The sequence below is a fragment of the Xenopus tropicalis genome, chromosome 4 (genome assembly GCF_000004195.4).
Source record: "Xenopus tropicalis strain Nigerian chromosome 4, UCB_Xtro_10.0, whole genome shotgun sequence".
NCBI lineage: Eukaryota > Metazoa > Chordata > Amphibia > Anura > Pipidae > Xenopus > Xenopus tropicalis.
The window spans coordinates 24,130,688-24,144,809 of record NC_030680.2 but is presented as its reverse complement, the minus strand read 5'-3'; the positions used below and the strand labels follow the sequence as shown (position 1 = coordinate 24,144,809).

General features: G+C 40.6%; 1 protein-coding gene across 1 annotated transcript; it reads left to right on the top strand.

The window, feature by feature from the left end:
- The first annotated feature begins 1,194 nt into the window (after positions 1 to 1,194).
- Positions 1,195 to 12,957, top strand: LOC100485897 (alpha-(1,3)-fucosyltransferase 6). Its single transcript, XM_002937642.4, has 2 exons — positions 1,195 to 1,247; positions 10,969 to 12,957. Exon 2 carries the CDS (start codon positions 10,985 to 10,987, stop codon positions 12,023 to 12,025), a length of 1,041 nt encoding a protein of 346 aa, XP_002937688.2. The 5' UTR covers positions 1,195 to 1,247; positions 10,969 to 10,984; the 3' UTR covers positions 12,026 to 12,957.
- Positions 12,958 to 14,122: the final 1,165 nt, after the last annotated feature.

The window sequence follows — 14,122 nt, the reverse complement described above, 5'->3', positions numbered from 1 at the left end:
CATATTGGGCATCAAACTGTTCAGCGGACCCCTGGCGTTCATATCTATCCTGTACCCTAGCAACTTTGCAATGGGTTTTAAAGTTATTTAATTATTTGCCTTTCTCTTCTGCCTCTTTGCAGCTTTCAAATGGGGGTCACTGACCCCGACAGTCAGAAATGATTGCTCTGTAAGGCTAAAAATTTATTATTTTTGTTACTTTTTTACTACTTATCTTTCTATGCAGACCCTTTACTATTCATATTTCCATCTCTTGTTTAAACCACTACCTGGTTGCTAGGGTAAATAAGAACCTTAGGTCAGGTGTCTGTCTGAGGTGTGAAAAAGTGAACAGTGGGGGTGATTACAGCCTGAGCCTGAGGTGTGAACACTGCAGGGGGTGAACAATGTAGGGATTAAAAAGTGTGAACAGTATAGGGGATTACATGTTTAAACAATACAGAGGGATTACAGCCTGAATCTGAGGTGAGAACCCTGTAGGGGGGCAGTTAAACTCAGTACTGATACCATTTAAAGCTAACACAAAGGTAAGCCATCAAAGCAGCCAGACAGGTGGGGGGCTACACAGAGAGGGGCAGCGGGCCGCCAGTTGGACAGCACTGCTATAGAGGAAGCAGACCCTGTGGTTCAGGCCCCCCTCCCATCCCCTGGGCCCCCCATGGGGTCTGCATCCTCTATAGTTATGCCCCTAATGATACTCTCACATCACTTGCTGTGGTCTCAACTTTTCAACACTGTCATGTTTAATAAATAAAAATTCCCACAATTCACTGGGAGGCTTTCAATTAAACCGGGGCACCTACTGCACCTAGAAGATCCAATCAGAAGCTTTTGGTGCCATCGGATCACAACTGGCTATTGCTGAAAATCTGCGGAACAGGTGTATGTGAATAAAGCACAGAAAGAATCATAACAGGCTGGAAGCAACCTTAATAGCCCCTGTGTGCTATAGTTCTGTCTCCATGCACATAAGTATACATGATTGTTGGGAGTATTAGGGGGTCAGTCGCTCACTGCGCTATCCCATGTACAGCTACTTCCCTTTGCCTTTAGCAGAAAGCTGCTCAGGTTGCTCAGTTTGGCCCAACGCCCATATAAATTAGAGCTCATACAGAGATTTGTGAATAAGGCTGGAGAAGGTGGGGACATAAAAGCTCTCTGATCCTCCTTCTTACACACAAACCAGTCCCTTTATCACCTCAGCTGGCAGATGCTTTCCCCAGTGAGACTCGGACATCACACTACAGGTAAGCTCCACTTGCCATGCTTTACTGCATTCCACACCGGGGATTCATGGGTTAATGTGCCAGATACATACATATTAAAACTTTTTAAAGCAGCTGGAAGGAAATACAAATAGGCTAACTCCTCATTTACGCCTCAGGCATACGGTCTATTCTACTGTCTTTGGGGTGGGGGAGATTTCAGTTGAAGGCAATGGGTGGATAATTGCACCCTGGATTTAATTAAAAAATGTATTTGTTCATCAAAATCAAAGAATTCATTTTCCCAGCAACAGTGAACATTGTAACAATGAAGTGCATCTGAGGGTAAAAAAATAGAGAGACCAATACGAATTCTACTGGGGTTTTTGTGTGTTTTCATTGTGACTATTTGCAATAAATAGGAGAATAGATTCAATGCCAGTACAGGTATGGGACCTGTTATCCAGAATGCTTGGGACTTGGGATTTCCGGGTAAGGGATCTTTCCGTAATTCGGATCTCCATACCTTAAGTCTACTAAAAAATTGTTTAAACAGTAATTAAACCCAATAGGCTTGTTTGCATCCAATAAGGGGTAATTATATCTTAGTTGGGATCAAGTACAGGTACTGTTTTATTATTACAGAGAAAAGGGAATCATTTAACCATTAAATAAACCCAATAGGGCTGTTCTGCCCCCAATAAGGGGTAATTATATCTTAGTTGGGATCAAGTACAGGTACTGTTTATTATTACAGAGAAAAGGGAATCATTTAACCATGAAATAAACCCAATAGGGCTGTTCTGCCCCCAATAAGGGGTAATTATATCTTAGTTGGGATCAAGTACAGGTACTGTTTTATTATTACAGAGAAAAGGGAATCATTTAACCATGAAATAAACCCAATAGGGCTGTTCTGCCCCAATAAGGGGTAATTATATCTTAGTTGGGATCAAGTACAGGTACTGTTTTATTATTACAGAGAAAAGGGAATCATTTAACCATTAAATAAACCCAATAGGGCTGTTCTGCCCCCAATAAGGGGTAATTATATCTTAGTTGGGATCAAGTACAGGTACTGTTTTATTATTACAGAGAAAAGGGAATCATTTAACCATGAAATAAACCCAATAGGGCTGTTCTGCCCCCAATAAGGGGTAATTATATCTTAGTTGGGATCAAGTACAGGTACTGTTTTATTATTACAGAGAAAAGGGAATCATTTAACCATTTAATAAACCCACTAGGGCTGTTCTGCCCCCAATAAGGGTTAATTATATCTTAGTTGGGATCAAGTACAGGTACTGTTTTATTATTACAGAGAAAAGGGAATCATTTAACCATTAAATAAACCCAATAGGGCTGTTCTGCCCCAATAAGGGGTAATTATATCTTAGTTGGGATCAAGTACAGGTACTGTTTTATTATTACATAGAAAAAGGGAATCATTTTAATTATTTGATTAAAATGGAGTCTATGGGAGATGGTCTTGCCGTCATTTGGAGCTTGTTGGATAACTGGTTTCTGAATAACAGATCCCTTACCTGTACAGTGACACCTTTATTTTACATTCCCTAGTCCCACCAACATATAATGCATTTCCCTGATTTTCTACTTTCCCAGATTTTACACCATTTTTTTCCTGCTGTATTTTCAAAGCCCGAATACAATAAAATTACAATTATAAAGGTTTAGATTAACGCAAGGGATGGACCAAAGCCCAGGATTTCTTTTGTAAGATTTTGTTGTATTTTGGTCAGTTGCAAGAGGTCATATCAACGGTTTATTCAGTGGGTGAGCTTTAGCCTATAGGATAAACCCATGTAAATGGGATTTTTTTAGGAGCCTTAAGGAATTTGTTCCCAGAATCCCTTTGGTCCATTTGCATATGTATGAGGCGGTCTCCTCAATCCTTTTGACTTGTTTGTGAATCCCCACGTGTGGCGCTACCTAAGCTGATCAGAAAACCCTGCATTACACTGATGAGCCCCAAGAAGAGCGAAACCGGTCTGTAGTTGGGAATCTGATCAGCTGCTATCCTGGCTTTTGCTATAAACCCAGTGGGTGAGCTGTAGCCTAGAGCAGGGGTCCCCAACCTTTCTTACTTGTGAGCCACAGACAAATGTAAAAAGACTTGGAGAGCAACACAAGCACCATAAACGTTCATGGAGGAGCCAAACAAGGGCTGTGATTGGCTATTAGGCAGCCTCTATGCAAACTATCAGCTTACAGGGGCTTTATTTGGTAATAAATCTTGTTTTTATTCAACCAAAACTGAGAACAACATCTAAGGGGTTGGTGAGCAACATGTTGCCCCCGAGCCACTGGTTGGGGATCACTGGCCTATAGGATAAACCCATGTAAATGGGATTTTTTTAGAAGCCTTAAGGAATTTGTTCCCAGAATCCCTTTGGTCTTCAAATAGAAACAATGTTCTGCAGATCTAATGGTTCCTAGTCTGATATTATAATAATTATGCTAGGAGCAGTAAAGTGCTTTCTGATGAATCATGTGCTGCGCTCAATGTGACTCTTAGCATTCAAATATTGATATAGAAACAATGTTCTGCAGCTCTAGAGGGCAGTTCCTATTCTGATATTATAATAATTATGCTAGGAGATGTAAAGATATTATAATAATTATGCTAGAAGAAGTAAAGATATTATAATAATTATGCTAGGAGAAGTAAATAACTTTCTGATGAATCATGTGCTGCGCTATATGTACCTCTTTACATGTCACCTACTTTCCATTAACTCCATATTATCCAGCTCCAATAGGAATCTTACACTGCCTATACAGCAATACCTGTCTGTTTGTATAGGGGCTGCCTGCTATGTTCTGTAAACAGTAAAACCCTACACGTTTCTCCATATTTCTAGGATGTTCCATACAGGTGGAAAAAAAATTCTGTTTGCACCTTGGGCAGCTGAAAGCAAAAGCTCCCGTTTTATTCGGGTCACTGATGCTGAAATGTCAATATGGAAATTCGTATTTTGCTTCTGTTCTGTCTCTAGCCCAGTTTGTGATGGCAACATAACCTGGTAAAAAGCAGGAAAGGGAGGCAAGCCATGAGCAAAAATGTGTATATACATATACAGTGTAAATATATAGTGCATAAAGTACAGGTATGGGATCCCTTATCCAGGAAAGGTCAGAATTACAGAAAGCCCATCTCCCATAGACTCCATTATAAGCAAATAATTCTAATTTTTAAAAATGATTTCTTTTTCTCTGTAATAATAAAACAGTTCCTGTACTTGATCCAAACTAAGATATAATTACCCCTTATTGGGGGCAGAACAGTCCTATTGGGTTTATTTAATGGTTAAATGATTCCCTTTTCTCTGTAATAATAAAACAGTACCTGTACTTGTTCCCAACTAAGATATAATTAATCCTTATTGGGGGCAAACAAGCCTATTGGGTTTAATCAATATTTAAATGATTTTTAGTTATGGAGATCCAAATTACGGAAAGATCCCTTATCCAGAAAACCCCAGGTCCTGAGCATTCTGGATAACAAGTCCCATACCTGTACCCTGTTTTGTAAAATATAAGGATCATATGTCCATGACAAATTTATATTAGGATTTGGTCCGGTATTCAGCTGAATCTTTTACAAAGAATAAATAGTGGATTCGGTGCATCCCTACTAAGCACTGATTATAAATGATGATATCAATAAGCACTGTTTAATATATATATATATAGAAGATAATGCTCCCTCTAATGTGACTTCATGCTTTATATCATCATGGATATTAGAAGTCACCTCGGAGATCTATGACCTGTATAAAAGCACTCAGCCTTGTGCTTCTATATGGTCATGGAATGCCTCAGTGACTTATAATATCCTTATATTTAACAAAATGGGGTACTTTATTCACTATATAATATACAGGATATTCATGGCTCTTGTGTATTATATAATTATATATGTATATGTAGAAGATAATGTTCCCTCTATTGTGATTTCATGCTTTATATGGTTATGGAAATGCTCAGTGACCTCCAACATCGGCCATACATCGACTGCTTCTTGTAGGTATCCGACTGGTAGGCCCTAGGGCCGAATGGACAGCGATCATACGAGGGGTTATACAGTACATTGCATTCTATTGTTCAGATAATTCTCAGATAGTACAAAGTGCACGGATATTAGTACCAAAAATCAGTGTGTGTGATATTATCAGTACGTTTATGGGCAATGGGCCATTAATTGAAAATCTGTATATTTAACAACATTGGGTACATTATTCCCTATATCAGGGCTGTCCAACTGGAGGCCTCTGGGTCAGATGCAGATTTTTATGTCCCCCAGTCTGCCCAAAGGCTCCATTGACTTCATTGTACAACATCATCGTTTAAATTTAGCTGTATGAGAAATAAACGACTCACTACATGTAACAAGTTGGACAGCACTGCCCTATATAAATGGTTATTGATGATGGCTTTTAAGTCACATGATTCATAACATGACTTTATCATGAGAAATGTAAGGATAATGTAATGGAAAGCCTTAAGTTTGCTCATATCTAGTAACCTTTAGCAACTAATCAGATATTTGTTTTGCAACTGGTGATCAGTAAATGCTATCTGCTGACTGGTTGCTATGGTTAACTAGATAAGTAGCAACCAGGCGCAGTATTTTTCTTTTTTCATAGTATGTCTTGTTGACCCTGTGTCAACAATGACCTGTATGTACATTCTATTGAGTATATATATAGCAAGGTGAATAATAGGGAATTCGCTTAGACAAATATAAAATACGTTGATGCCCTCACTGAACTTAAGCTATATATGAAGCAACCTATTATGTTTCAGGATGTTTGGCTTTTCATGGAAAGCCCAGATGGGGAGGGGGGATCATTTTTTACAAAAGGTATGGGTGGAAGATCTAGTTTGTTAGGAAATAAATGGTGAATGTTATAAATGAGCCCATGAGAAAAATGTAGGCTATAGGGTTCATTTTATCAAGCAGTGATGTGTGTGTGTGTGTGAAATACTTGCATGTAAATCAGTGCCGGCCAAGTGTCAAGAGCCCATTAGCGATCGCTCCACATGACCATGGGCGCGTTAAATCATTAAATAAATACTTTGCATGGGCATTGTTCCCTCATCAGGCAGTGGCTTAGGGCCGTGGCAGACGGGGAGATTAATCTCCCCGAAATACGACTAATGCGACTAATCTCCCCAAAATGCCATCCCACCGGCTAGAATGTAAATCGCCGGTGTGATGGCATACGCGGCCCGAAATCGGCGAAGTTTCCTCTCAAGGCAACTTCAACGATTTTGGCAAATCGTGTCACCGCGTATCCCATCCCACCAGCGATTTACATTCTAGCCGGTGGGATGGCATTTTGGGGAGATTAGTCACACGCAACAAGGGAGATTTGTCGCGGGCGACTAATCTCTCCGTCTATCACGGCCCTTAGAGTTCACAAGGGTCGGAAGGGGGACATGCCTGGAATTATCACCAGATCAATGAGCCCTTATCATTAGGCTTTCTATCTACAGAAATGCATAGAACTATGTATGGCTGTTTATACCTTTTCTTCTAGTTGACTGTCCCCCTTCTCTTTGCCATGTCCAAAACACAGTGACCCAAGCTTTAACCTGGGCTGTCTCACTACAGCTCCACTAGGCTGCCACTACCCTAGTCCTACCCTAGTCCCACAAGCTCACAATCCCTTTCTGGTTCACAATCACCCAGGGGCTCTACCTCAAATACTAACTCCTTGTGGGTAGCCATGAGCAAATTGTTTTGCCAGACATGGATTCACAGTGAAAGTCCTCATTTTGCCATTGGAAATTTTTTTTGTGTGAAATTGCTGCAAAAATTTGCTGGAAAAAGTTTTGATTGCGTCAAATAAGTTGCGTCCATGTTGAAAAAGTTGCAGACATTACAAAAGTACAAGAGTCACGTACCCACCAAGTCTGATAGATGAGTAAGTGCTCAGCTAAAGCTGGCTATACACTTGGCAAGGTCTTCTCCCGATATGCTCATCTATGGGTGGGCAATATTGGGCTAATTTGATTGTTTCAACCTAGGGCCAAACAATCAAATTAAAATGGCGGGCATAGTCATCGGCGGTTCAGGGACCAAATCAACGAGACAACACGGTCCCCGATCTGATGTAAAAATCAAACGTGCCCGATTTCAGGCTAGATGTCTGTCAGGGAGACCTGTTGTTAGTGCCCATACATGGGCAGATAAGCTGCTGAATCGGTGCTACATGGCAAAATTACACTTTGTTCTCTGCACTTGTGATTGTAAATAACCCCTTTATATCTCCCATTATCTCTTGGCAGGGCCGGGCCAAGTAAAATGGGCAACAGAGAAAGTTCACCCAGCACACCCTTACCTCCTTCAACAATTCTTGTGCACAGCCCAGAGAGTCGGCACTCCCAACACAGTCCAGCAAAAAATAGTTACACAACGAGTGTAATGCAAGCAGGGCTTGGCCCCTGTGCATTTATTCAAAAAATAACAACAACATTTGGAGGCGTACCCCTTCGTCAGGCATACGACGATCATGTTCATGTTAATCATGTTCACTGCATTGGTTTGTATGCCTGAAGAAGGGGTACACGCCGAAACATTGCTGCTATTTTTTGAATAAACACGCAGGGGCTAAGCCCTGTTTGCATTACACTCGTTGTGTCAGTCAACTATTTTTTGCAAGTAAAATGGGTGCCATCAGCAGCTGGTGCATAGGGGATCACTGAAAGTGACTGCATTTTAGCTCCTGCAGGGCCTGGATTCAAGTCTACCATGAATGTGGAAAGCAGAAGATCCCATTACTTGCTATTTTAGTGGCCTTTATATAGAGGGCAAGGAACCACGGCACAATGTCTATCACTTGTAACATTAAATAGAGGGCAAGGAACCAGGGCACAATGTCTATCACTTGTAACATTAAATAGAGAGCAAGGAACCAGGGCACAATGTCTATCACTTGTAACATTAAATAGAGGGCAAGGAACCACGGCACAATGTCCATCACTTGTAACATTAAATAGAGGGCAAGGAACCAGGGCACAATGTCTATCACTTGTAACATTAAATAGAGGGCAAGGAACCAGGGCACAATGTCTATCACTTGTAACATTAAATAGAGGGCAAGGAACCAGGGCACAATGTCTATCACTTGTAACATTAAATAGAGGGCAAGGAACCAGGGCACAATGTCTATCACTTGTAACATTAAATAGAGGGCAAGGAACCACGGCACAATGTCTATCACTTGTAATTAATAGGAGCAAGGAACAGGCCAATGTCTATCACTTGTAACATTAAATAGAGAGCAAGGAACCAGGGCACAATGTCTATCACTTGTAACATTAAATAGAGGGCAAGGAACCACGGGCACAATGTCTATCACTTGTAACATTAAATAGAGGGCAAGGAACCAGGGCACAATGTCTATCACTTGTAACATTAAATAGAGGGCAAGGAACCAGGGCACAATGTCTATCACTTGTAACATTAAATAGAGGGCAAGGAACCAGGGCACAATGTCTATCACTTGTAACATTAAATAGAGGGCAAGGAACCAGGGCACAATGTCTATCACTTGTAACATTAAATAGAGGGCAAGGAACCAGGGCACAATGTCTATCACTTGTAACATTAAATAGAGGGCAAGGAACCACGGCACAATGTCTATCACTTGTAACATTAAATAGAGAGCAAGGAACCAGGGCACAATGTCTATCACTTGTAACATTAAATAGAGGGCAAGGAACCACGGCACAATGTCTATCACTTGTAACATTAAATAGAGGGCAAGGAACCAGGGCACAATGTCTATCACTTGTAACATTAAATAGAGGGCAAGGAACCATGGCACAATGTCTATCACTTGTAACATTGGGGCCCTCAGTTGCAGTTTTCACCTGGGTAATATCTGCAAGAAGTTTGCCAGGGATACCCCCAGTTTTTTTCCACACCTCAGAACCCAGAGGCACCATGATAAAATTGACCCCAATGTGTTTGATAGGCACCTTGCACTGAGGCTCCACTGAGGCTGGGACATGTGGGAATTATCAACAATTCTTTCAAGCTCTGCTTTAATGTTCTGGCACTATAAATAAAGGGAAAATCATTAAATAATCAGTGGGAGCAGGCATAATGCTTTTATTGGGCCATGGCCAACACTATAGTATCTAGTAACAATATGATAAGAATGGCATTACAGCAGGTTTCACTCCTACATGCAAACAGGCACACAATATCTTATCTCCATACACTTTACTGATAAATAAGAGAAAATTAATGTGACAAATAATCTTATGGGACTCACATTATGCATGGGAATCAGCTTTGTCACCCAAACTGGCAAACTGTGCAAGTGGTGATTATAGGATAAGAAAACTTTTAAAATAAATGATTGTAAAACCCAGAGTGCTTTTGCAAGTTACATTCATTTTTTTCTAATTCCAAGATATTTAATGGATAAGTTACTGTCAATGTAAATGAATTTTATCACAACAGCGCCACCTGCTGGTCAGTTCCATGAAGTATTGGAGGAAGTTATCTGGAGACAGAAATAGGGATTTCTTCTGGCTATGAAAGATGTTACTAATGTTTTCCTAACCAGAAGAACATCAGATCAGCCTTCTTTCTTGCTCCTGACAACTTCCTCAACTACGTCCTGGACTACTTTGTGTTCTGAAAGTGACCATCAGGTGGCGCTGTTGTAATAAAATCCATTCATGTTGACGGTGCTTTAGCCCCCAATATCTTGGAATGTTAAAAAAATGTATGTAAATTCAAAAAGTACTTGGAATTTACATTTACTTATTTTACTTATCCTTTATAGGGTATTTATCCAACCACATGATGAATTAACTTTTTATTTCTTATCTTTCTATAGCTGATCTCGCCTATCTTTCTGCTATGTAGAGTGTGTGGCACCCTAGCAATATTCTGTGATTTGGGTGGACATCAATTTTTAGTATGACAATGGTAGTTTAAGACAATTTGCAGTTGATCTTATTTTTTTTTTATTTGTATGTGTTTTTAAAATGTGTTGGTTGGAATATTTACTGCTGTCTGGCTTCCATATTCTATCAACTGACTATAGCATGGCAGCTGGAATGGAAGCTGGGTTTGAATAGGAACCAGGTAGGATTTTCAGTTGCAGCCCAGAAAGAGATCACACAAAATGAAGTTGCTTAGACTATGTCCTTAATTAGCAATTCATTAAGGTGCTCCCACATGGTTGCCATTGATTCCATCCTGCCTCTTCTGATAAATGAGGCACAACTGCACCTACTGATACTGAGAAACACTGGAGCTACTGTCATCCTGGACCTGGCAGTAGCTCCATGGTTCCCATAGTGCAGGGTTGGAATGGGCCACCGGAGCACCGGGAAAAATCCCAGTGGTCCCTGGCTCTGGTGGGCCCCAGCGGCCCAGACCCTATCCCTGCAGAGAGCTCCACTGATCCTCCAGTCTGCAAGGGGCGCCCCTACGGGGTGGTGTGTGAAGGGCATGATGGGGGCCATTGGGGGGTGTAGGGGCCCCTGAGACAGAAGCCCCAGTGGGCCCTGCACCCCCAATCTGCCCCTGCCATAGCGGGCTGAGCCAATAGATGCACTGACTTGCTCCTAGTGACTAAAGAATCATAGGAAAATTGTGACTGAAATTGTGCACACTGCAGCTGCATTTGGATATGCATTATATATTTCATTGCAATGTTTAATTATACACCTCCATAGACATACACTAAAATCTACCATTTTTTTTTTCCAGCAATGAGACAGTGAACATGCAGCCAACAGCACACTATCGCCACTATGCTACATTCTTCTTCTTACAGGCCATATTTGTCATTGCTGCCTTTTCCTACTACAAAACTCCTAAGTCATACTGCCCCTATGTACCCGATACAGATTATGAGCTACCTGCACCAGCTGTTAGAAAAAAATCTTCAGTGGTTATTTTGCTGTGGACTTGGCCATTTGACTCCCGTTTTCCCTTAAACAGATGCCCAGAACCAGGATGCTGGTACACGGATGACCGGAATATGTATTCCTCAGCAAACGCTGTTATTTTCCATCACAGAGATGTGTATAAGTCCAAAAGTCAGTTGCCCCAGATGCCCAGACCTCCAGGACAGTATTGGGTGTGGTTCAACTTAGAATCGCCAATCAACACTCCAAACCTGGACATGATGAACGATCTGATGAATCTCACTATGTCCTACCGAGCTGACTCTGACATCTTTACCCCTTATGGATCTATTACGCGACACAATAGCAACAAAACTTTTACTATTCCAGAAAAGTCGAAGCTTGTGGCTTGGGCAGTGAGTAACTGGAATCCTAATTCAATGCGGGTCCAGGTTTATGAACAGCTGAAGCAATACATACATATTGACGTGTATGGGAGAAAGCATAGTATTCTATCAAATGCAAAGCTATTTGAAAAAATATCTCAGTACAAGTTCTATTTAGCCTTTGAGAATTCAGTCCACAGGGACTATATTACAGAAAAGTTCTGGAGAAACGCACTGTTCTCTGGGTCTGTGCCAATTGTTCTTGGGCCACCTCGGGAAAACTACGAAAGATTTATTCCACGCGACGCCTTTATCCACGTAGATGATTTTTCCAATACAAAGCAGTTAGCTGACTACCTTCTGCAGCTGGACAAAGACGATAAGAAATACCAACAATATTTCAAATGGAGGTCAAGATATAAGTCGAAACACTTTACTGGGTGGGCTGATTATTACTGTGCAGCATGTAAAGTATTAAAAGATGCCCCAGAATTTAGAACTGTAACAAGCCTGGAGAAATGGTTTACATGAAAATGCTAGGTCGCCTAGTGTCAAGGCCTTGTTTACCTATGGGTTCTTACCACTACCTTATTTGCCTTGTCGACTATTTGAAGGCCTACCATAGTGTCAATATATCCCAGTGCATATACAAGTTATTTGAACTGAGAGATAACCGTCCCAAATGTATGACACTGGAATCCTTAATGAAGCACCAGTTCTGTATCTAATGAATGCCAATTTTACTTTCCGCTTGAATAAGGTGGTCTTGTCTGAGGGCTTACCCATAATCCCAAGGCAGGAGTCACCTACATAGAACACTAAACTTTATTTAGTTTGCCCTAGGTACAAAAGACTTTTGATTATGTAGTAAAAGGTAAACACCAACTACCATGTTCATGCTTATGCCACATTTTAGCAATGGCAAGTGAAATGATTATTGTTAATTGAGTTTTTTTCTCACAAGTTCAATATTTTACCATTTCTGGAAACCCCCGTGGAGCGTGGAGTGGTTGTGACTGGGGGAAGCTTGCTTGCGGGTAGGTGGCAGGGCTCAACAGGATTGGTGCCAACCAGGATTTTACAGACAGTAGGCCAGTCCAACCCTACTCCCACTGTGCGCGGGGCATGGTGTAGGTGATCAACTAGATCTCCCTCCCGTCCCAAACCATTGTCACTGAGTGGGGGAAATAAATCCCAAATTTAGAGACACCTACAAACTCTGATCTCTAGACCACTGCAAGATATAAAGGGCATTACTCGGTGGTGTGAAGCAACTGTAATTCAGATTTTTACATTAGATCTTTACATTTTTTACCTTTTGGGATCCTACAGCATAATAAGATGATGCAGCTGATCCTTATTTCAATTTCCAAAAAATTACCCCATGACCAAAAAATGTAATTCATTAACCCCATTGTGACTGTTCAGAAAAGTTTTCTAATAAAATTATTTAATGACTCGTCTGATGCACTACTGCTTATTTATTTTTACTACTCCTTCATTGTCTATTGAGTTCAGCGCCACGTTTATTGGCGTCCCACCTAACACAGCAGATCTCACATTGGAATACAATAATATACTGAAATATTTAATTAATTGAAATAATAATTGAAATCATCCAAGGTCTGGCCAATCCTACACTGACTTTAGTTTAATTCAGGAATCCCCAACCTTTCTTACTCGTGAGCCACAGTCAAATGTAAAAAGACTTGGAGAGCAACACAAGCACCATTAAAGTTCATGGAGGAGCCAAATAAGGGCTGTGATTGGCTATTAGGGGCCTCTATGCACACTATCAGCTTATAGGGGCTTTATTTGGTAGTAAATCTTGTTTTTATTCAACCAAAACTTGCCACCAAGTCAGGAATTCAAAAATAACTCCCTGGTTTGGGGGCACTGAGAGCAACATCCAAGGGGTTGGGGAGCAACATGTTGCCCTGAGTCACTGGTTGGGGATCCCTGATCTAATTCATTTCGAGTTCTACTGCTTCATTATACATTTAGCCTATGATGATCTAGTGATTTCAGTTTTAGGTACCTGCCCAGCTAAGGTTTTGCACTTGTATATATACCGTATCCACTTGTCCTTTATGTGGTTGTTGCATTCTGTATAATGTTTTTCAATAGCAGTTTCATTATGTGCTTTTTTTCTAATTAAGAATGTGTTCTTTAATCCTTTCCAAGGTGCCACATATTGTTTGAGACCTTTTTCAGCAGGGTAATTATATATATTAAGTTTCCAGAATGGCAGTTACTACATTGTTGTATTGTATTGGTCATGCCAGAAGTAATAGGATTAAACGTGGGTTTCTTTACGCGGTTACATGTAATGCATCTGTGTGAGCCAGACTTAACCAGGAAGTATCAGTTGTTTCAGTATTTCTTATATATGGAACAAAAGTGAATTCTGATACTGAGTATTCAAAATGGGGTCAGAAGATTATAGTGTGTCATTATTTTTATACAATACATTTAATTCTATTGTAATGAGAATGGTAGGTTAGAACACAAGGCAGGACCTCAGATTTATCTTTCATTCTTGCAGTAATATCCTTAACCTGACAACTAGGTTTTGCAATAGCTCCAGAATGGCCAATCTCATCACTCTATATCTGCTTAAAAAATACC